This window comes from Hyaena hyaena, unplaced genomic scaffold, assembly GCF_003009895.1.
Source record: "Hyaena hyaena isolate Hyena2069 unplaced genomic scaffold, ASM300989v1 scaffold_832, whole genome shotgun sequence".
In the NCBI taxonomy this organism is placed as follows: domain Eukaryota; kingdom Metazoa; phylum Chordata; class Mammalia; order Carnivora; family Hyaenidae; genus Hyaena; species Hyaena hyaena.
This window is the reverse complement of record NW_024081466.1, coordinates 636,646-660,233: the sequence shown is the minus strand read 5'-3', so window position 1 is coordinate 660,233 and position 23,588 is coordinate 636,646. Positions and strand designations below refer to the sequence as shown.

General features: G+C 37.2%; 1 protein-coding gene across 4 annotated transcripts in view; it reads right to left on the bottom strand.

The window, feature by feature from the left end:
• Window positions 1-23,588, bottom strand: part of SF3B1 (splicing factor 3b subunit 1) — a 38,623-nt gene extending 15,035 nt beyond the window's left edge. For 2 of the 4 annotated variants that reach the window (XM_039219757.1, XM_039219759.1), the window contains exons 1-9: window positions 23,444-23,588; window positions 11,852-12,018; window positions 10,251-10,355; window positions 9,730-9,844; window positions 7,817-7,896; window positions 6,305-6,475; window positions 2,793-3,030; window positions 904-1,116; window positions 537-658 (exon numbers count right to left, since the gene is read on the bottom strand). In XM_039219757.1, coding sequence (XP_039075688.1) covers window positions 537-658; window positions 904-1,116; window positions 2,793-3,030; window positions 6,305-6,475; window positions 7,817-7,896; window positions 9,730-9,844; window positions 10,251-10,355; window positions 11,852-12,018; window positions 23,444-23,573 — 1,341 coding nt within the window. In that variant the 5' untranslated portion in view covers window positions 23,574-23,588. Of the gene's footprint in view, window positions 1-536; window positions 659-903; window positions 1,117-2,792; window positions 3,031-6,304; window positions 6,476-7,816; window positions 9,669-9,729; window positions 9,845-10,250; window positions 10,356-11,851; window positions 12,019-23,443 lie in introns of those variants that run through there. The other 2 variants (XM_039219758.1, XR_005525957.1) reach the window with 2 other exon arrangements.

Below are 23,588 nucleotides of genomic sequence, written 5' to 3'. Positions count from 1 at the left end.
GCAATACGCACTGGCAATATAAGGCTCTGTAAAGGGCCACTGGAACCTAAGTTCTACTTCTATGACTACCTTTAGACCAGCACATGGTCCCTGAGTACCAGGTACCTAGAAAATTTTGTAATTCAAAATAAGCTTCCAAGCTGATACTGTAAAACAGAATATTCTTTGTGTTCATTTGCAATGCATGAATTTAAATACACAAAATCTCGTGAAGCACAAAGTAAAATAACCATGATCTAATGTGAGCTTAATCCTGGGACTATGATAAACTGAAGCAACAAGCTATTTAATATCTCCAAGACAGCAAGTTCTCAAAGTATGGTCCTAGAAGTCCTGGAAATTTACAAGTTATAAAAGCTTTGTACCATTCAGTTTTTTCATCTCTATTACTTTTTGGAACTGAAAAAAAAAATACTTGGAAACAGCTAAAAGAATTAGTAATTGTAAATTTGGGCAAAGCCAATGCAAACCTGACCAATTAATTTTTTCAAAGAACATTTAAAGAAAATTCACATTCTAAACACCACTGTTACTACCTTATATCCTTCTGGAAACATGGCATCTAATTCTTCATCAGAAAGTGGGCGGTTTCTCTCATCAATTTCTCTTTCCCACCTCCAAGCCTGAAGCTGTTCAGGAGTCATACTCATTATGTGACCTACCGAAAAAAGCAAATTTCCGTAACAATCTACAGCATTAAGTCTTTACCATTATATAGGTCCCTGGGATTATAAGCCAGTTAACCTCAATTCTAATTGCTTTATATTATAAACTCAAACCAAGACTTCTTTTTATATCTGATAATTCTTGCTAAAAATAGGCATTAACAGCATACAGAATATCTCAGAGAAAACATTCATCATATTTCCAGGAAAAAAATATTTCCAATGGCAGAGTTTCTACCTGGAGTAGGGGTAGCCATGTTCATGGCCGGTGTGCCAATAGGTGTCTTTCCAGGTGTCAGAACAGGAGTGCTTCCACCCATCTGACTAGCTGGTGTTTCATCCCAACGTGACTTTCTTTTACTGGCTCCAGGAGTTGGTGTTTCACCAATTGAATCTCCACCTCGATCTGTTCGAGGAGTCTCAGCCCATCCACTTCCATGCCCAGGAGTATCTTTAAAGAAAAAAAGTAAATTATAAAATTTTAACCAATGTCAAAAAATTAGTTTATTCTCAAAGAGCTAACATACTGAAACTGATCAAATTCAAAAACAGGATATTCTTTTTTTTTTTTTTTTTAATTTTTTTAAAATGTTTTTTATTTATTTCTAGGAGAGAGAGACAGACAGCGTGAGCAGGGGAGGGTCAGAGAGAGAGGGAGTGACAGACTCTGAAACAGGCTCCAGGCTCTGAGCTAGCAGTCAGCACAGAGCCCAACGTGGGGCTCAAACCCACGAACCGCGAGATCATGACCTAAGCCAAAGTTGGGACGCTTAACCGACTAAGCCACCCAGGCGCCCCAGAAACAGGATATTCTTAAAATGGAGACCCACTTAAGAGTTTTAATTTTTAGTTCACCTTTATTCTCCTTCATTTTTTCTTTCCCACTGATTACAAAAACATAGTAACCACTGAGGAATAGGAAAACAAAGTATTTTTTTAACCATGCATAGTATCATAACCCAGAGACAACCACTTTATGCATCTTGAGCCACTATTCATTTCTCCACAGTTGAGATTACTCTGCACATACAACTCTATACTGCTTCTTCCATCTACTATATGTTTAAGCACTCTCCCATATCACTAAAAATTCTTTATAAAATTTTAATACAGCAGATGTTTTAGTAAGTCTTAACCTTCCATGGCTAATCTCATAAAGAACTAACAAAATGCGTGGAAATGCAAACTGGTACAGCCACTCTGGAAGAGTATGGAGGTTCCTCAAAAAATTAAAAATAGAACTACTTCACAACCCAGAAATTGCACTACTGGGTATATATTTAAGGGATACAGGTATACTGTTTCGAAGGGGCACATGCACCCCTATGTTTATAGCAGCGCTATCGACTGTTGTCAACATATGGAAAGAGCCTGAATGCCCATCGATGGATGAAGCTGTGGTGTACACACACACACACACACACACACACACACACACACACAGGAGTATTACTCAGCAATAAAAAGACTGAAATCTTGCCATTTGCAAGTACATGGCTGGAACCAGAGGGCATTATGCTAAGCAAAATTAGAGAAAGACAAGTATCATATTGCTTCACTCATATGAGAATTTTAAGACACAGAACAGAGGAACATAATGGAAGGGAAGCAAATATAATATAAAATGGGGTGAGGGGGACAAAACATAAGGGACTCTTAAATATAGAGAACATTACTGGAGAGCTTGTGGGAGGGGGTATGAGCTAAATGAGTAAAGGGGCGTTAAGGAACCTACTCCTGAAATCACTATTGCACTATATGCTAAGTAACTTGGATGTTAAGTTAAAAATTAATCAATTTTTAAAAAATGAATGTACTTAACACCAATGAATTAAAATGGTTAAAATGGTGAATTTTATGTTATGTAAATTTTATCACAATAAAAACGAAGTTATGATCTATGAACTTTTCTTTCTCCTATATTCTTTCTAAAATAAATCGTAAACCTCTTCAAGAAGGGAAAAGAGTTAGGCATATGATCTGCTTAGTCCTTTATCTGTCCCCAAAGCAGCTGATTATTTACCTGTCGACCCAGGACTAGAGATGTAAACAGATCCCTCTTATAAACATACCACTCATCAAATCAGAATTACATCCAAACACACACCCCGACTCCACTAGAAGTACCTCTTTCTGTTTTGGGGGTCTCATCCCATCTGTTTTTACGAGCACTGGAAGTTGCACCTCCGTGGCCTGGTGTTGCATGGCCTGGCGTATCGCCACGTCCAGGAGTAGCAGCTCCTGCTGGTGTGTGGCTAGGTGTAGGATCCCATATTTTTGAGCCCGGTGTTGCTCCAGGAGTCTCACTTCCCTTCGCACGACCAGGTGTCTCATCCCATCTTAAGGAAGGGGTATGTCCAGGGGTCTTAACAAAGCAAAAAAACCTTTTATTTCATACGTAGAAACATTCACATAAAAATAACTAGAAAATTTCTATTAAAAAATAGTAAATGTTTTAGTCTTCTGTATAAATGAGAATTACGTTACCCTATTTAAAAGATGCCTACTTAATAGCAAAAACATTTAAAGATAATGATGTAAGGTTTTAATTTTGAGCAGTTTTGAAAAAAGCCCTAGCTTTAAAAGAAATGTATTTTGGGTATGAGCCTTAGATATGCCATGAATAGCTCTAGAGCTTTGCGAAAATCACTAAGCTTTCTCTGTCTGCATATGCAATCAAAAAATTTCAGCTTTAATGATACCATCGCTACTTCCCAAACTGGGCTTAGAGACACATACCTAGGAATTCTCACTAAGAAATACTATTCTTGTGTTTGTGTTCAATTCTGTGTGTGTTTTTAATATAAGTATGTTTTGGATCACCTGGGTCATTCTAACTAGATACTGACACATGATTTCAATCCCTGAGATTTGCAATCACATTTGTAGTATAACTCTAACCGAAGCTGACAAGATTAGTGAAAAAAAGATTAGAAGTGGAGTGAAGTAATCAAACGTTCCATTACAGTTTCAACAGAGACAAATGGTGGGTGATGCAGGGCATCAGACAGCCCATGGTAAAAGAACCTGAACAGTGGAGACAGTATAGTATCAAACTATCAGGTGGTTCAGTGTCAGCCAAACAAAATTTGATTTAAGACTCAAGTATTCCATATAGGTTTTGAAATATACCTTTATGTATTTATTTTAAAGTTGGATGCTTTCTATCCAACACAAGAATTCTATCCAGCTTTACACCTGCAAATCTGCATAAACACCGTAACAAACTTAAGACTTTTTTTTTTTCTTTTAAAAAGATTTTATTTATCACTCAGGGTTGAGAAATTTTCAATTAGGTGAATGAAGAACATAAATTGTTCAAAATCTCATTTTGGCAACTGCTCCTCCTGCTGAGTCAGGTAAGATGTAAACTTTTTCTTCAAATATTTATTTATTTTGAAAGAGAGAAAGCATGTACACATGCATAAACAAGCTGAGAGAGAGGGAAAGGGAATCCCAAGCAGGCTCCGTGCTGTCAGCACAGAACCAGACACGGGGCACAACCTCATTAATAATGAGATCATAACCTGAGCTGAAATCAAGAGTCTGATACTTAAGTGACTGAGCCACCCAGGCGCCCTGGAAGTAAATTCATTCTATTATCCATAATAATTCCCGCAGTCTTGGGGCACTTGGGTGGCTCAGTCGGTTGGGTGTCCAACTCTTGATTTAAGCTCAGGTCACGATCCCAGGGTCATGGAATCAAGCCTTATGTTGGGCTCTGCACTGAGCATGAAGCATGGTTAAGATTCTTTCTCTCTCTCTCTGCTCCTCCCCCTATTTGTGCTCTCTGAAATAAATAAAAAATTAAATGCCTATTAAATATCCAAATAAAAGTGTTAAGTCCAAGGAACAGAGGACATGTATGGGGTAGATTTGTAAATCTGGGAGTAGTTTCACAGAGATGGTATATGAAGACAGGAATGAGAAGAGTGCATTTAGACGGAAAAAAGGTCCAAGGACTGAGCACAAGAATACCCCAAAGGTAAAAGACGCTGAGGAAGATCTCACAAACAAGACAGGAATCAGTGAAGAAAGTTATTAGGAGAATCAAGAGAAACTCAAATTCAGAATCTAAGAAAACGGAATTAAGTGATAGCAAAATGCCACTGACATGATACGATATATGAGATGATATGACGACATATACTAGATATGAGGATTGAAGCTTGATCTTTGGATTTTAAAAAAGTAGGTCAAATGATCTTGACGAGAGATGTTTTGGTGGAGTGGTTTCAACAAAAGACCAGATAAGCAAAGAGTGCAAGTATAGACAACTCATCGAAAGCATTTTGCAGTGAAGAGACAGAAATGGGATGGTGGCTGGAAGGGCACGTGAAGGTTAAGGGATGGTTTCCTACAGTTTTTTTTTTTTTTTTTAAAGGAAAGCAAGTAAAATGTGTTCACTGATAATAACCTAGAGAAAAAACTGATGTTACACAAAGTCTCTGAGTATAAGAGGGCATGAGAAATAGTATATAAGCAGAAATTGTTCAACCGGCATCAACAACTCATTACAGAAAGAACAGAGTAGATGAAACCAGATACAGGCATACTGGTAGATTTCACAGTGGGAACATGTTTAAGTTTTTAAACATTTTAAAACAAAGGTGCTTGGGTTGCTGAGTCAATTGAGTGTCTCACAGCTCATGACTTCGAGTCTCACATGGGGTCAAATGCTATCAGCACAGAGCTGGTTTTGGATCCTCTTCCTCCCCCCTCTTTTTGCCCCTCCCCCACTTGTGTTCACTCTTTCTCAAAAATAAATAACATTAAAAAATTTCTGAGGATTCCCTTGGTTGAATACCTAACTTCGGCTCAGGTCATAACTCACAGCTTCTGAGTTTGAGCCGCATGTCAGGCTCTGGGCTGACAGTTCAGAGCCTGGAACCTGCTTCAGATGCTGTGTCTCCCTCCCTCTCTACCCCTTCCCTACTCTTCTCTCCTTCAAAACTAAACCTTCAAAAATTTTTTTAATTTAAAAAAAAAAAAAAAGGCAAAAACAACCCCCAAATAGGTTCTCTAGGAAAATAAACTAACCAAGAAAATGCAGTAGCACTGCCCATGTTGACACCTGTGGTCAGATGCTTATCCACCTAGAAAATAAGATTACTGTATTGTACTTAACCTCCACAATATAACGTACAGAAATACCTATTTTAGTATTCCAAAAGGGACATTCCTTTATTCCAGGTTATGGACTGAACTGTGTCTTCCCCTAAAAACTTATGTTGAAGCCCTAATCACCTATGTGTATATAGAGATTGGGCCTTTAGTGAGATAATTAGGTTAAATAAGGTCATAAGGTTAGCACCCTAACCTGAAAGAACCAGTGTCGTTAGAGGAGACACCAGAGGAGACACCTTGCTCTCTCCACGTGCACACAGAGAAAAGGCCATGTGAGGAAACAGCAAAAAGGCAACCTCATTGGCAAGCCAAAAAGAGAACTCTCACCAGACATCAACCCTGTTGGCACCCTGATGTTGACTTCAAGCCTCCAGAACTGTGAGAAAACAGATGACTACCGTGTAAGCCACTCAGTCTGTGTTACCTTGTTATGTCACCAAGAGACTAAAACATTCCTTGTGAGAGGGAAAAATTAAAAATAATAACAATCATAAAAAATAAAAATAAATTACCTCTGCTTGATCCCAACTTGATAGCTTTTTGGGAGTGGCACCAGGAGTCTGGTCAGCCGTTTGATCCCAACGCCGTTTTCGTTTTGAGGGAGGCTGGGACGCTGCCGCTCCATTGACAACTTTTAGTTCTCCAGCTTTAGCTTTTTCTGCTAGTTGTTGCCTAATTTCTCTCTAAAAATATTTGAATAAGCATTGAGTATCTCTAAAATATTTTCAACATATTCTAATTAGCACGGTTATTTCCACCTAATGTCATTTTCTTCTTCATTCTCTGTTCTATGCTGCTACTGGTAGTCCCATTCTTTATTTCTCCTTTTCTGTATTTCTAGTCTAATACAATGTCTTTCGGCACAACAGGTTAAGTACAGAATTTATAACACAGAGCAACTTACTTTAAATACAATTAAGTAAAATCTTCCATAGCGGAGAACCAAAATTCTTTTTTAAAATGTTTATTTATTTATTGAGAGACAGAGTGAGCGAGCAAGGGAGCAGGAGAGGGGCAGAAAGAACCGATGGTGCAGAGCCTGACACAGGGCTTGAACCCATCAACTGTGAGATCATGACCTGAGGCGAAACTAAGACTTGGATGCTTAACTGAGCCATCTAGGTGCCCCCAAAATGCTTTCATTGAACGATAGTGTCTTATTTAAGTTTTATTTAAAACTCACATAAATAGCAATTAAGATCATGCAGTAAGATAGAAAAGTGCCAAAAAGTAAAACTTAAAAATTCTAACTATGCAAAGGGTGCCTGGATGGCTCAGTTAAACATCTGACTGCTGATTTCAGCTCAGGTCATGATCTCTTGGTTCATGAGATCAAGCCCTGCGTTGGGCTCTCTGCTCACAGCGAGGAGCCTACTTGGGGTTCTCTCTCTGCCCCTCTTCTGCTCACACTCATGCTCTCTCTCTCAAAATAAACATAAAAAAAACCCAACTATATGTAAATATTATATACAACGTAGTCATAACAAACGCATTTAACTTACCTATGATTTTAAAGTAAAGTTAAAATTTTACTTTTACCCACTTAATCCACATAACAAATTATATAATCGTTAATTATTAAAACAAAATGGAGCAATCACTGTAGGCCAGTAGGAATCCTTCAGAATTTACCCATATCCAAACTGAATCTTATGGGGGAATTGAAGAGGCTTTTCAAGGAATGATTTAACTATCTGACTTTGCCTTTACACATCTATTTTGGACACACACCATCAATCCTTCCTACAAATATATCCACCATATGACATGTCTCTTTGTATGTGTATATATACATACATATGTACACATACAGCCTAAAGGCCAAGGGCTAGAAAAGGATACAGAAATATGAAGAGTTTAATTTGGGAGGAGGCAGAATTTTGGGTAAGGTTTCCTTCTCAATTTGATTTTTCTTAATAGTATTAAAATATTACTTGTGTAGCAAATAAAAAAGAAACATAGAGGAGTATTAATCTGAACTTTCTTTACATTATTTCACAACCACTGAAATAAAAACCACATACCTCTTCTTTGGTTAAATGCTGTTCTCGCATTACATCCATGTAAGTCCTAGCATTCATTTTAGGATCAGGGGTCTTCCCTCCTGCAGAAAAGAACAGCAACAGGACAAGAGTACAATAAATAAAAGATAATTAGGTTCAAATGATTTATCTTCCCTGCTCTAATATTATGTTATTCCATAATCATTTAATTTATATTTTGATGGAAAACTTTAATAATTATACATCTTACTTTTTATTGAGTTTGCTGATCAATTTAACCTGTTTGAACACAAACATATCTACGGCAGTTTAAAACAAATATTTTAATGCATATAAAAACAAAATGACAGCACAGTTTAGAGTCTTCAGTAGTGATGGGTTCCTGGGTTGCTAATCCGGAATACGTACACTTTCGTGCCTTTGTCTCCATCAGCAGTTCTGACTTCAAGCAGCAGAATAGAAGCCTAGAAAATTATCTCTTTACCATTAGTAACACTTTGGAAAGATATTTATATTCAAAACATTACCTGTTGCAAGCTGTTAAAATCCTGACTACAAATAACTATAACTAGATAAGTTCTCCATACACTGTTCTAAAATAGTTATCGTTTAGAAAATCTGACTTTTAAAAATACACCTGTAATCTGATACTGATCCCATGTTACTAAAAAGGGCTTCATTCTTTTTAAGTTTTGTTGACTCCAAAACATTTTTATTTTCTTAGAAAGTATAAATTACATCAGGAAACATATCACTTGAAATATATTACTTCTACCAGTTATGTTCCACACAGAAGAAAAGTGGTGTACAAAGAGATGTGTTAGTCTCTTGGTTAAAGTTTCAGTATTTGTTTTTCAAACTTCAAAATATCTTAATGAAGCCCAAACAGTACACAGTAAGATTCAAAGAGGCACACTGCGTTTTAGAAATGTGATAATTTGCTATACAAGTAGTATAGCATCACAATTTAGGAAAAAATAATAAAATTCTAAGACATTTCCTATGCTGAAGATCATGCCCAATTGATAGTGTCATTCTTTCTGACACTAGCTCTGATAAGACTTCCTTTGGAATACTTTTTCACCATAATCTAGAGAGGATGTGTTGAACTGCACCCTTAAGAATGCAGACAGGACTGGCATATAGCAGTACTGCTGTAGGAAAGAAATTAAGGACAGTTAGTATGGGCCTGTGAATTCTGACATACATGTTTAAATCAATTACAATTATGCAAGTAAAAAAAGAATATCCCTACTAATTCATGCAGGCTGAAAGTCTAATTTGTAAACCTGCAGCAGAATCTAATTCTAAGAAACAGGCACCTAATTCTGCTTTTGAAACTCACTCACCTGAGGAAAGCTTCCATCAGGCTCACTATGCCCCTTGTGCTGACCTGCACACTAAAATTAGCAAAACAGACTCCAACTATTAAAAATATCAAAGTCTTTTTGTATACATACTTTTAACTTTAAGTATGCTTAGAGCAAAGTAGGTGCATTTACTAAACTACATTTAGAGCAATACAGGGGGAGCTCTAATGTGAGAAACAGTTTCTCAAAAGTAACAAGCCTAAAAGTCTAGGATTTGGAATGAAAACTTTCAATAGTTTGAAAGTATATTGAGCAGAAAAACACATTTGTTCAAAGTATAGAAAGCGTACCCAAAACAAAAGTAAAAGAAAAACCTTTAACCCTTTGCGTTTCTATGGCATTGGCTCATTATTTTCTTGTCCTTCTACCTGGAAAGAAAACTTGCATTATAAAGATGAAGAATATGGCATCTGTGACTTCAACCAAATCTATACAAATCTATAATAAGGGGGATTTTAAAAAAGAAAAGCAAATTCATAAGCATGCCAAAAAAAATCAAAGGGCTAAAGACAACTTAAGACAAATAAATTCCTGAAAACTTATAGAAAAGTGGGAAAGAATTACCATCTGCAAAAGGATCAAGACGCTCTGGGGATATTATCATGGTCCGCCTGTGCTTTTTGTATTCATCTTCCCGGTCAGCAATCTTTGGAGGTCGGTGCTCAGCAAACGGATCATACTGAAAAGAGGTATGTCTCATTTAATACCCACTTTATTAAATACTGAAAAAGTATCATAAACAAGCCCAAAACATTATAAAACATGTAAAAATGTTTAATAAATGCCTATTAATAAAAATCTTATATTTTATGGATATTAACACAAAAGAATAAGACATATGGAAATTAGACAATAAACATGTCCACATTTCCATAGTTCAATTCTTCATGAAATGATTACCTTTATAAAATAAACTAAGTATTATTTCCAATTCTCCCAATTCAACTCAAGACAATACATTCTAACACCTTGCTTTCTAAAATATGTAGGCTTCCATAGGAATTGAGATATTCAGTTTTCGTTACGAATAAACTCTGATTTTAATTTTTAAAAAAGAGGGAGGAAGAACAAGAGAAAAGGATCACCTGTTCTGTTGATTGTGGTATATCATTAAGCAATGCCACAGGGGCATGATATCCTGGCTTCTTCTGACCAAGCAAACTTGTAGATGATGAGTAGTCATCGTCATCCTGTAATGTAATGTTCCCCAAAAAACCACAAAAAAAAAGTCAGAACTTAAAAATGAGAAAGAACGTACAGATTTAACATGGTACCGAAAGACTTACTGACAGGGGCACCTGGGTGGCTCAATCAGTTGAGTGTCTGACTCTCGGTTTCAGTTTGGGTCACAGCTTCAAGCCCTACATCTGGGTATACACTGACAGCGAGGAGCATGCTTGGGGTTCTCCCTCTCTCCCTGCCCCTTCCCCTCCTCCTTTCAAGTGTGAGAAGCCACTTTCTCTCAAAGTTAAAAAAAAAAAAAAAAAAGGCTTACTGACGAAGTGATGTCTAAACCTTTGTTCATCGGACTTGTAAACACTTAGATTTTCTTTCATCTCTTAAACCTATTTTAAAGAGTTTTTTTACTCCTTTAAAAGTATTAAAATACTTTCTGTGGAAATTAATTAAAATAAAGTAGGTACGGACTAGAAAAACCTGAGCATTTTATTTTCTCACAGAAAGCATAATGAAATTGGTTTCTCAGATTTGGAAACTGCAAACAACTTATTTAGAAATCTCCAGTTTCCCTGATTTTTTTTTAATGATTTTATTTTTAAGTAATCTCTACACCCAACATGAGGCTCAAACTCACCACCCTAAGATCAAGAGCTGCATGCTCTACTTAAGCCAGCTAGGAGCCCCTCCTTGTTTTTTTAAACATGATTTAACCACACAAATAAAATGTAACTGATTTTAAATGTATTTGTTTCCCCAAGAGTATGTTTAAACAGACCAACATTATATTCTACAGAAGCCTAACTTCTGGAAATTATACCTTTGGAACTTTTATTAAATTTTTCTGAAAAAAAGTGCCAACTATAAAATAAAATGTGGCTTGAATTACATAAAAACAAGTTTGATAATCTATATACATAAAATATTTGCTACTAAATCACACAAAAATGACTATTTCACCAAATATGGATGTCTGGCATGGTCTGACAAAATAAGCTTTGTGGAATACATAGAAATATTTTGAGGGATGTATTTCAAAATGAAAGGTAGGTGGTCATCCTCCAGAATAAATGAAAAAGTCCATTAGCATCATTCCCTTCATATGAAGACACGAAGGGGAAAAACACACAGTATCAGGCAAGCACAAGTCAGAAGTTAAAAGTGGCAAGGACAGATGGCTATCTACAATAAAGTTCACTCACACTTGATACTCTATAGAGCTCAGTAGGTCACAATAGGGATTTATTTTACAATGGTTAATGATTTGCAGGTCCTTTGCTTAGATAAACAAACTAGTTTTAACATAAAGTTTCAGAACTGATAACTTCTAGAAGTTTCTGATCTTAGAGAGGAAGGACACCTTCAATAGTTTTATCCTTCAAAAAAAAGATCCCCCAATGCTCCAAATCTTAAATGAGATTAAATGAGAAGATTAAAATAGAAAATTATTTTAGATTTCTTGCTCTACATTAAAAAAATTACTTAGACGCCTGTACAGTCGGTAACTCACATCTTCAAGTTCAGTTGCAGCAATTGATGTTACGTATCCAGCAAATCGGCTGTCACTTCCACCATAAATTTCCTGGTCATAATAACCTGTAGAATCAAGGCCCACTCCTTGAGCTTCATCAAGAGCTGCCTTCTTGCCTTGAATTTCTCGAATCTGTGCTTCAATATCTGTTAAGAAAGTTAATACAGATTTTTTAAATTTCCCAAAGAGACTCAACACAATGCAGTTCTCTAGAAGAAATTATCAAAGTAGTCTTCTAGATACATAAACTTCAAAATAATTGCAATATATAAGGAGTTAGAACTACTCCTAGTACTGATTTTTAATACACTTAATACACCTCAACCTCAACAGACAATACTCATTTACAGAAGAGATGCTTACCATTTCATCAACTTCAAACTACTCTTACCATAAGAATGGGTTACCAAAGTTTAAGTTATTGTTGAATTCCAAACCCTTTCCCAAATGAAAAAATAATACTGTCAATGTTGTTTAGGGGCCAAGAACAATATTCAAGATCATTTAAACTCAACAATATCAGAAATGCAAACAAACAGTACCATGGAGTGTGGTTCTCAAACTAGATAGAAATGTGCAACAAAAAGTCTCTAGATTTTGTCAAAATGCAGTAAGCCTGGATTAGACCCAAGTTTCTGTATTCCTAACAAGCTCCCAGGTGATGTCCTAAACATCTAGGATTACACTCTTAAAAGTAAAATAATAAAGTGTAAAGTCTAAATTTTTTAGCCTAGAATTTAGAGCCCTACACAGTTTGGCTGCAACTACCATGACACTAGTTTTATGATTAAGAGTCTAAGCTCTGGAGCCAAAATGTCTGCCTTCAAATAAAGGCTTTCTCTACTAATTAATAGGTTATTTAACCTCTCTGTCTCAGTTTCCTACAACTTGAAGTTTTTTTTTTAAGGATTAAATGATATAATGAACATGAAGCACTTAAGCACTCCACGAATGAATGAACTCTTGCCATATCTCACCCTGTGTTCTATCCAATGGTCTGACATTTAGAAGATTATACATTTGATGAAGCATCAATTCTTCTCAACTGCTTCCCAAACTTCCCACCAATGTTTAATTTTGAAATCTTTCAAGACTAAAAAATTAAAACATACAATAAACAGTCTTCACCTATTTTCAATAAATGCTTATGTATATGAAACACAGCAAATATGTACGTACATACGACTTTTCTACATGATGTAAAACACCAACTATTTCAGCAAGTATTTACAGATCTAAGACACTCTTCTATATAATCAAAATAGTATTAACAGGCTCAAGAAATCATCATCCTAGTAACATCCTTTCTAGATGTTCTCTTCTTTGATCCATGAACCTATCAAGAACCTGGCAAGGCACTGGATTATAGTCTCTTTTAAATAGACTAGCCTTCCAAACTTTTTGTGGTCTTTCCTCCCAAGTATTAGGAAATTAGTTTAAATTCCAAACTAACGTAGTAATCTGAATACCTAGGTGTTTTAAGATACAAAGCTTTTCTACAGCTTCTGATTTCTTTTGTGGCCTAACAAATACATGTTTCAATTCCTGCAGGCTCATTACCTTCAACTGAATTAAAACCCTTTGACACCAGGCATTTTAAAAAAGCTCATTTACTAGTTTGCAAATACCAAAAGAAAAAGATTCAAATGGTACAATGCAAATAAATGCCCAACTCCACATCCTCAGCGAAGGGAGAAAACCCTCCATTGTTCATAATGGGTATGCTTTAAAGCAGAAAATGTAATAATATAATCTAGTCCAAAGTACCGCTGGGCCATGTAACAGTGGGACCAAGTCTCAGAAACTCAAAAGTAATGGAACATGGTTTACCACCGAACTTAGCAGCTCCAGTTTGAAACCACATCTCAAAATTCTTATGGTGTATCCACAGCACCACCATCTCCACAGTTACTACTTTTTCCTGCATCTCTTTCCTCAAAAACTGTTAAGGCAGCCCAGGTGGCCAGGAGCCCCCACCATGATTAATCATGAACAGAAATATTTTCATGTGAGCTGGGTGGTTTATTTTACTATTATTTTACTATTCTACTTTTTTAAAGTCTTAAATTCACATTTGCTCCCCTCACTCACCCCTGAAACTTTTTGTCCCAGAACACAGAAGAAACCTCAGTAGTTAACAAGATTGGCTAAAGGGTGAGTAGAGATTAAGCCTTCTTTTTTTTCCTTCCCAAACATTTCCATTTCTTAAATTTGTTTGAGAAAATGATTTAAAAATGTTTTTCCAAGAAAAACCACTAGATGGATGGATCAACTTTAAGTAAATAGGTTCTTTTCATGGACCACAAATGCTACTGACATCAGGATCCAGACAGGACACATAAACAGTAAATCAGGCCAGTCAAATAATCTGCATCTCCCCTCTAAAGCACCAGTGTCTACTAACAACCTACTACATTAAAGTCACCTGGGACACCTGCTAAAAAGACGGACTCCCATGCCTCGGACCATTAAGTTGGAATACCAATCTAAGAGCCCAGGTTTCTTCATCCACATATATTTTGTGAATAAATCCTATTTTATATTTCCATTTTTCTTTACTTTAGAAAATTTTTTAATTTTTAATATTTAGTTTTGAGACAGAGACAAGAGTGTGAGCGGGGAAGGGGCAGAGAGAGAGGGAGATACAGAATCTGAAGTAGGCTCCCTGCTCTGAGCTGTCAGCACAGAGCCTGATTTGGGATTCAAACTCGTGAACCATAATCATGACCTCAGCTAAAGTCAGACGCTTAACCGACTGAGCCTCCCAGGTGCCCCTACTTTAAAAAAATTTTTTTAATGTTTATTTTTGAGAGACACAGACCTCACATAAGTGGGGGAGGGGCAGGGAGAGAGAGACACACAGAATCTGAAGCAAGTTCCAGACCCTGAGCTGTCAGCACAGAGCCTGATGCGGGGCTCAAACTAACAAACCATGAGACTGTGACCTGAGCCAGAGCCAGACGCTTAACCAACTGAGCCACCCAGGTACCCCGTATTTCCATTTTTCTTTAAAAAAAAAAAAAAAAAAAAACACCAAGAGCCCACATTTCTACATCAGTAACAAACACCCCAGGAAATGTGTACATGGCCCTCGTCCTCCAGCTCCGACTCACCTTTAAAATTTTCAATTTAGGATGTTATACTTTTTTCTAGCTCATACACAACAAAAAAGCAGGAAAGAGGTGTTGTTTCACAGAAACTACATCACACCACACATATTGGGCAGCTTACCCTCCCCCCTTCACACACACATTACACAGTACGGTTTTATTTTCCTTTGAAAGGATTCTTCCAGTCTAAGTTTACAGCAGCTAGTCGGGTATTTGGATAATACATTTATTCAGAAACTATTTTCATCTATTCAATCTTACCTAATGATTTTATGTACTTAAGGATTAGCAAGAAAAGTTTTCTAATTACAAAAGTACTCAAACTATTGAATTTTTGTTAGTACAATGTCTATGTATTTTATGACTGGATTCCTATTAAATGCAGCGACAAGATTACCTAGGGACTAGGCAACTCTTTGTAGTTAATCAATTCTGAAGGGAGTTCATTAGTAAATTTCTACAAGTTGTATATGCAAACCAGGCACTATATCTATATCTGCTTCAAATTATGGATGAAAGTCTACATAGCTAGTAAGTTTTGTTTATGCACTGTAAACTATAGCACATTTACACAAGCATCACATTTCCACAAAATTAAGGTAACAGATTCCCCAACATTCAGCTGTTATGCAAATAAATGACAGAAAACTCAGTAATTATTTAGTAAATTATGTGCCAAAATACGAAATAGAACACTCAATTTTTATAAGCAAACAGATGTATATTATATTTATAAACATTTATAAAATGTATAATCAAGTTAATATGCGTGTGATATTTTGTTTACAAAGCAAGTAAAATCTGTGGCACAAATATAGCAAAATATTGAGAACTGGTAAATCTGAGCAATATTCATTATTTTTCCTGTACTTTTCTGTAATGTTACACTATTTAATAATTAAGAAGTAACTTTCAATCAGAAGTCATTAAACGTAATTTTTCCAAATTTTATAAACATTTTGTAGCTCTGGGAAAGACAAAACTGTCTCCAGTTTATTTTCAAAGCTGTCACACAAAATTAGGGCTACTGGCACGCAGATATTCCTGTACTTTCTGTAATATGAATTGACTAAAGGTGAGTAAATAGATCATTTCTGACAGCAAATGCTAGCTAGGATTTATTAGCAACAATGGGGGGGGGGGGGAATGAGGAACATACCGAAAAGAATAACTAGAGGGCCAAAATGTTTCAAGACTTGAAGGAGAGAAAGAAGGAACTGTTTATGCTAATCTCTCCCTACTTCAATTATAACCAACAAGAACAAATCCTCTGTTCCTGCCTAATCCCTTTCCAATTCAGACTCCCTATAGTTGAAACATTCAGATGTGAAGATAAAGAAAAATAGATATGGTCTGGTGGTGATTGGACAAGACTAGAAGCTCCTCATGGGCACACATACAACTGCCAAGAGCTGGCACTCTAATCCATCTGAAGCGTTAAATATTCCAGTCTTCAAGATATATTTGATATATTTATCAGTATTTCTCATTACCAAGTAGTATTCCTATGCATTACAGTATTCAGGTTGGTTGCAGTCTGTAAGGACTGCAAATAAGGCTGCTATAAAACATTTACATACAGGTTTTTATATTAACATGGGACTTATTAGGACTTGGGTAAATACCTAGTCTTATAAATATCTAGTCCGCTAGGTCTTAAAACAGTACATGTTCAATTTAAAAGAAACTTACGGGGGTGTTTGGGTGGTTCAGTCAGTTAAGCGTCCAACTCTTGGTTTTGGCTCAGATCATAATTTCACAGTTCATGAGTTCAAGCCCTTCTCTCTGCGCTGACAGCTCAGAGCTTCCTTGGGATTTCTCTTTCCCTCTCTGCCCCTCCCTGGTTTGCAGGGAGGCACGTGCTCTCTCCCTCTCTCAAAAATGAATACATATTTTAAAATTTTAATAAAAAAATAAAAGAAACTTACAAAGTCCTTCTGGTGAATTTACTTACACAAGTTTGAGCATAGAAGAGAGCTGAACTATTCTGTATAACAGAGAAAGAATCAGTTTAAGAGATGAAATGGAGGAAATTAAGAGAATAAGTAAAACGAAGAAAAGTAATTCCAGTTTAATGGTGTTAAAAAGGGAGGTTATCAGGAGGCAGATGTATCTAGTGTGGATTCCTAAATTTTCTCATTTTCCAGTTCAAAGCTTCACTTCTATTCCCCACCCAACCCTCCCCCATTTTAAGTAAAATCTATGAAGAAGTGAGAGGAGGGGCAGCATATACAGTAGTACTCTTGGTTACTGATGCTGAAAACGTAAAAATAAAGTAGAATTTCCTATCTTGAGAGCAGATTTGGAACACTAAAATTGAAGTTATGGATTGTCCTTCATATCCCGAAATGGCATAGTCTTTAAAAAAAAAAAGTCTTAGACAAGAAATCAAAGTACTAGTTAAACATTAGACTCCAGTCCGTAAGAGCCTCACTAAAGGAGGATCCCTAATGGCAAATAGTTGAGAATGAGGATTTTCTTAAGTTGATAGTCCTATTTTAAGGTACAAATATCACAGGGACTCATGCAAAACTACTTCAGGTAGAAGGGTAAGCCTGTTAGAAAAACAGTGAGAGTACATTCACTGCCATTAGAATTAGAGGGAGGGGAACCTGATTTTACAAATCCTTTGTTAGATTTCCTTGCCATGGCTAGTCCAACCTAACCCTAAGTATGATTTCAGAACTGTGTTCACTGCTAAATCCAATAATTTTCTTGGTGCCTCCCTTGCTTGTGGGCCTCCAGACATCTTAACTGCAGTGGTAGCGATAAGAGAGTCTAAGAGGCAGTCATGGCTGTTTTCACTGCCCTCTTCTCCTTTCCTTGCAGACCATGGGAAATTACAAAGCAAGAGTGCTGCAACAAATAAATTGTAAGGAAAAAAGAAAGATACGGAGGAACGTAAAGATGTAAGACTAATCCCTGTATGGGATTTTATTTGGAACTTAAAACTGCAAAAAAAAAAAAAAATATATATATATATGGCAATCAACAAAATTGAATATTGACTAGATATTTTGTTATACTAATTTTACGTGCAAAAACCATATGTTTTTTTGAAAAGTCTTTACATTTTAAGGGTGCCTGGGTGGCTCAGTCAATTGAGCATCAGACTTTTGGTTTTGGCTCAGGTCATTATCTCACTGTTCAAGGTATGGAGCCCCCTCCCTACAAGTTGGGCTCTATACTGACAGCTCTCAGGCCCACACACTCATTTGCTCGCTCGCTCTCAAAATAAATAAGCATTAAAAATAAAGTCCTTAAAATTTTTTTTAGTCTATTTTGAAAATGAGACTGCATGTGCAAGCGAGGGAGGGGCAGAGAATGGGAGAAGAGAGTATCTCTGAGCTGTCAGTGCAAAGCTGAAGGAGGGGGGCATGATCCCATGAACCAAACCGTGGTATCATGACCTGAGCTGAAATCAAGAATCAGATGCTCAACCAACTGACCCACCCAGGCGCCCCCAAAGTCCTTACATTTTATAGATACACATTGAAAAATGTATGGATAAAATAATACGTCTGGGATTTGCCTCAAAATAATGGGAAGGGTGGTAGGCCTAGAATACAGATTAAACAAAAGTGGGCCCATGTTTATAACTGCTGAAGCTACGTGATGGGTGCAACATGCAGGTTCGTTTCACTGTTCTATTTTTGTGTATGTTTGCAGTTTTCAATAAAAAGTAAAAAAAAAAAAATTAAGCACGTTTTTCTGAAGTTTCTCCCTTTTTCCTCATTTTTGGTTCTTCCTTCTTCCAGCCCCTTGAAACCAAAGCCTCTGACCCCAAGAAACAAAAATTAAAGCTCTCTCTTCTTTGAAATGGAACCCTCTGCTAGATGTAAACAGATTTTTTAAGTTTTACGTAATATCTTCAATCTTAAAAGTCCCAACTCTTCTCAATCTTTGTCATTCTTCTTCTTTTCTAACTTTACTTTGCTGATAATAATGTAAAATCTTAACAAATGTTAAGATATAGACCTACTTTTCAAAACTAAATTTGTTCTAATAATCTACAGAAAATGTCATTATTCATTGAAACTCTCCTCTTTTTTAAAGGCAGGGATTTCTGATCTTAAGCATGCTTTCAACTATCAAAGAACAAATCCTTCCCTAGAAGACAGACATTAATTAACTATGTATATTAATGAATAAATTTGTGAGCTAGCTCACTTGGTTTAAAAGTCACTTAATGATTTCCATTTTTCATTTTCTTAAAAATCACCATACTACTTTTATAATCAGAAAACATGTGATGTTATAATTAACAAACATTTTCGACATAAATATGTCAAATGTTTTATCTGGGAGTTGACTGTAACTATTGTTCAAGGAGTACTGCAGAACTAGGGGTCTTTTCAAAGAGGGTCGACATGTTACCTACTATTTATAATCTAAACTAAGCCCTAATTATCTAACGTACTTTTTATAATCTCAACTAAGACCTAAATATCAAACTCTGAGATAAACCACCACTGGTCACATCTGATACAACAATCTGTTTAACTGCTCCCCACCAACTCTACTGGTTTCCCCTTCTATGCCTTTTTTCCATGCCCCAGATATTGTTAAATCCAGCATGGAGCACTTTCTACTGCTTGAAGTGTCTTTTTTTCAAATGGTTATTTATTTACGGGCGGGGGGGGGGGGGGGGGCAGAGAGAGAGAAAGAGTGGATCCGTGCTGTCAGAGCGGAGCTTGACATTGGGGCTTGATCTCACAAGCTGTGAGATCATGACCTAAGCAGAAATCAAGAGTTGGATGCTTAACTGACTAGGCCACACAGGTGCCCCAGATGTGTGTTTTTATTCCACATTTTTAATTTGGATGATTTGCAATATTCTAGTCACTGTTCATTATATGTTACAGATGTACAGCCTTTGGATGTTACTGACACCTTAGCCTGGTCCATAAATGTTACCTATTCTCCCAAAAGGCAGAAGTAACTTGGTTTCTGTGCAAGCGGTGCACGAGCCTGCTTGAGAGCATGTCTGTCTCTCTCTCTCTCTCTCTCTCCCCCTCTCCTGCTCAAGCTCTCTCAAAATAAACTTTAAAAAGAAAAAAGAATACATTATTTAACTCACAATTCAAGTAAAAAAAAAAAAAACTGACACATTACTTTAAAAATAAATTACAGGGGTGCCTGAGTGGCTGAGTCGGTTAAGCACCCACTTCCACTTCGGCTCAAGTCATGATCTCACAGTTTGTAGGTTCAAGCCGCATGCTGGGCTCTGTGCTGACAGCTGAAAAGACTGGAGCCTGCTTCGGATTCTGTGTCTCTCTGTCCCTCCCCCACTCATGCTCTGTCTCTCTCTCAAAAATAAAACATTAAAAAAAATTTGTAATATGGGGCGCCTGGGTGGCTTAGTCGGTTAAGCGTCCGACTTTCGCTTAGGTCATGATCTCGCGGTTCGTGGGTTCAAGCCCCGCGTTGGGCTCTGTGCTGACTGCCAGCTCAGAGCCTGGAGCCTGTTTCGGTCTGTGACTCCCTCTCTCTCTGACCCTCCCCTGCTCACGCTGTCTCTCTCTCTCTCTCCTAGAAATAAATAAAAAACATTATAAAAAAAATTTGTAATAAAAAAATAAATAAATTACCAACTACAATAAAGTTTTGTTTTGGTTTTTTTTTACCAGCAATGTTTAGGGGTAAAAAGAATATCTTCATAAAAAAAAAAAACAAAACAATGGACAATTCTAAAACAAAAATTAACAAGTACAATACACATTTTAAAAAGTTACCCCACTGAGGCTCAAACTCAATTTCTTCTACCAACTACTTGACTAGCCTAAGAACTGTTGCTCTTACTGTCATTCACACTGCAACCAATGACCTTCCTGAAGTGTGGAAGTAACTTGTTACCTGGGAGGAGGTGGCACTATGTTCCGTAGTTACTGGAAAGCCAAGTCAAACCCAGATCAGTGTTTAACGCCTTCCTGAATTTGATGCCTTTTTTCCTTTCAGCCCCGAAGGTTCCCAATATATTACTAAGTCCTAGTTCCCACCTACCTCAGCTGAACACACATATCCAAACCTACTCAATCAAAAGTCAGTTTAGGCAACCCCTTTCTGTGAAATTTTTAGTATTTCCAGCATAATTTCTCAATAAATCAGTACCCATTAGGCACGATACTGGGGATATGAAGGTACAATTCCTGTACACAACAATCCCAAAGTCGAAGAAAAAAACCCTAACCCAGTATTCTAATACAATACTTATAAAGTTTTATAGTAGCACCAAAATGGAAACAAAAAACAAAAACCCCACCAAAAATTCTGCTCCAGGTTATCAGAGATGACTTCTCAAGAGAAAACAGAGATGCATGATAAAGGACTGTGGTTGTCCAGGTAAATATCACAAGGGAGTAAGAAACTATGTAAATATTACGTGTATTTACAGTAAACATTTATCATCTTCAGTGTCATATTCCCTGTCCTGTCTTGTACACAGTGCTCTGATGTTAACTGAACACTCCTATACTTTTTTTTTGTTTTCTTTCCATTTTTTTAATGTTTATTAATTTTTGAGACAGAGAGGGATAGAGCATGAGCAGGGGAGGGGCAGAGAGAGGGAAACACAGAATCCCAAGCAGGTTCCAGGTTCTGAGCTGTAAGCACAGAGCCTGATGTGGGGCTCAAACCCACAAACGAGAGATCATGCCCTGAGCTGAAGTTGGAAGTTTAACCAACTGAGCCACCCAGGTGCCCCTTCTATACATTTTTTTTTTAAAGCATCAGTTATTTCATATTGATAGCATAGTTACAAATAAAATGACAAAAATTTGTCCAATGAATTTCAATCTTCTGCAGATCAAAGCTTTTAACTGGGTTTCAAAAAAATGCAAGAAAACTGATCAGAATTTTCATTTTCCTGTCCAAAAGTATCTTATGATAAAGATACCAATAAACAAATAAAGCCACAAAATGCCCCAAATGAACAACCTACTCCTGAAGAACAAAAATAGCAACATCTCTATATTTTCTAATCATTTTGAGTTAGTCTAGAGACAGAAGAGTAAGTGCCTAAAAACACTTCTGAGTTAAGACAGTGTATAAATCCTAAATACCTACCAAAAATAAGAAAAATATTTAAAGTCATTGCCAATTAACTGGCATGTTTTAGAAGTTGCAGAAAGCTGGACTTCAGTTCTGGTGTGTGTAACACAACTGTTTGATGCTATTCACCTTCTGATCCCAAACAACCTTTCCAGATTCATCTACATTTTCCCTCCTTGTACCCTCTTTTCAAACACAACTTTCATGACTCCCTGCCTCCTTACAAGATGTCTCTCAGACTCAAATGTCCTCCCGTATTTTAAAACGCACTGATTTTTTACACCAGGGACACGTCACCTCCTCTATGAAATAGTCCTAAGCATAAATTAATCACTCCGTTACCCAGGATCCCAGAACATGTTGCTTGTTCTATTTCTATTTAAGCATTCACCTGCCTCATAAAAGGATGAAAACGTACACGCATCTGTTTTCCCTACTAGACTATAAAACTTTGACGGCCTTCATCTTTGTTACTCCACTATACTGAGCCAGGCACCTAGAAACGACGAGTTAAATAAGTCTTGGAAGCCTCTCTTGGAAGAAAACTCTCTTGAAAGCCTCGTATTTGATGAACACTTCAAATTCCACATTGGAAACCAAGGAATACAGCTCCAAAATTCCCACACCTCATCTCTTCTGAAGCGACTCTATTACCTGCTGTTTCTGGATGTTCCCTAAAGGACTCCAGCCTATTCTCAACAATCTCCTAATTTCATATTTCATCTTTCATAAAACGATCAACCATCTTTCATAAAACGATCAACTATCTCGAAAACATTGGCCATTAATATAAATAATGTGCCTCTCCTTCTTCCACCAATAATCCAGACTCCTAAAAAAAAAAGACCAATATGCCACAAGCTATCAAGGGATTAAAAAGATACCAGATTTTATTCCCGAATCACTTCATACAAAAAAAAAAAATCAAAGTATCTTAGACACCTGAAGACACACAAATTAGCCAAGGTTAAGAGCAATGGTTAGGTTAAATTCGATTTGGGGCCGCCCAAACAGCGGCTGCCGTATTTCAGTGCTTTCCTATCCTTTGCACAAACGGCCAATAGTACTGAGGGGAGGAAGACTTTTGCTACCACGCCCGTTCCCCCAATCCCTTGCCCTGGACTACTCCTTAGCGAGCCGTTTAAATGAGGCCTCTGGTCAGAAAAGAGAAGCAACTCTGAAAGAGGAAGACCCAAACACGGAACAAAGCGCCTACCGGCGGTGTTTAAGTAGGACGCCATTACGTGGGGCAGTGGCCTGCGCCGCTTGAGCGAAGGAGACGACCATGGCCCCTAAACGCGCGCTCGGCACCCTACAAAAGAAACCACAGGACGAGGCAAAAGCCTGGGAAAATTGACTCCTGATAGGCTGGGCGGAAGAGAAAACACATAACCAGGGGAAGACGGCTTACCTTCGTGAGTCTTGGCGATCTTCGCCATTTTGTCCACTCGAACACACAGACGGAACTGGCGCTCCCAAGAACTTCCGCTCGCCGCCGCTGCCACGGAGAAAAATAGCTGTGGGGGATAGTCTCTGCGCATGCGCCAAGCGGGAGC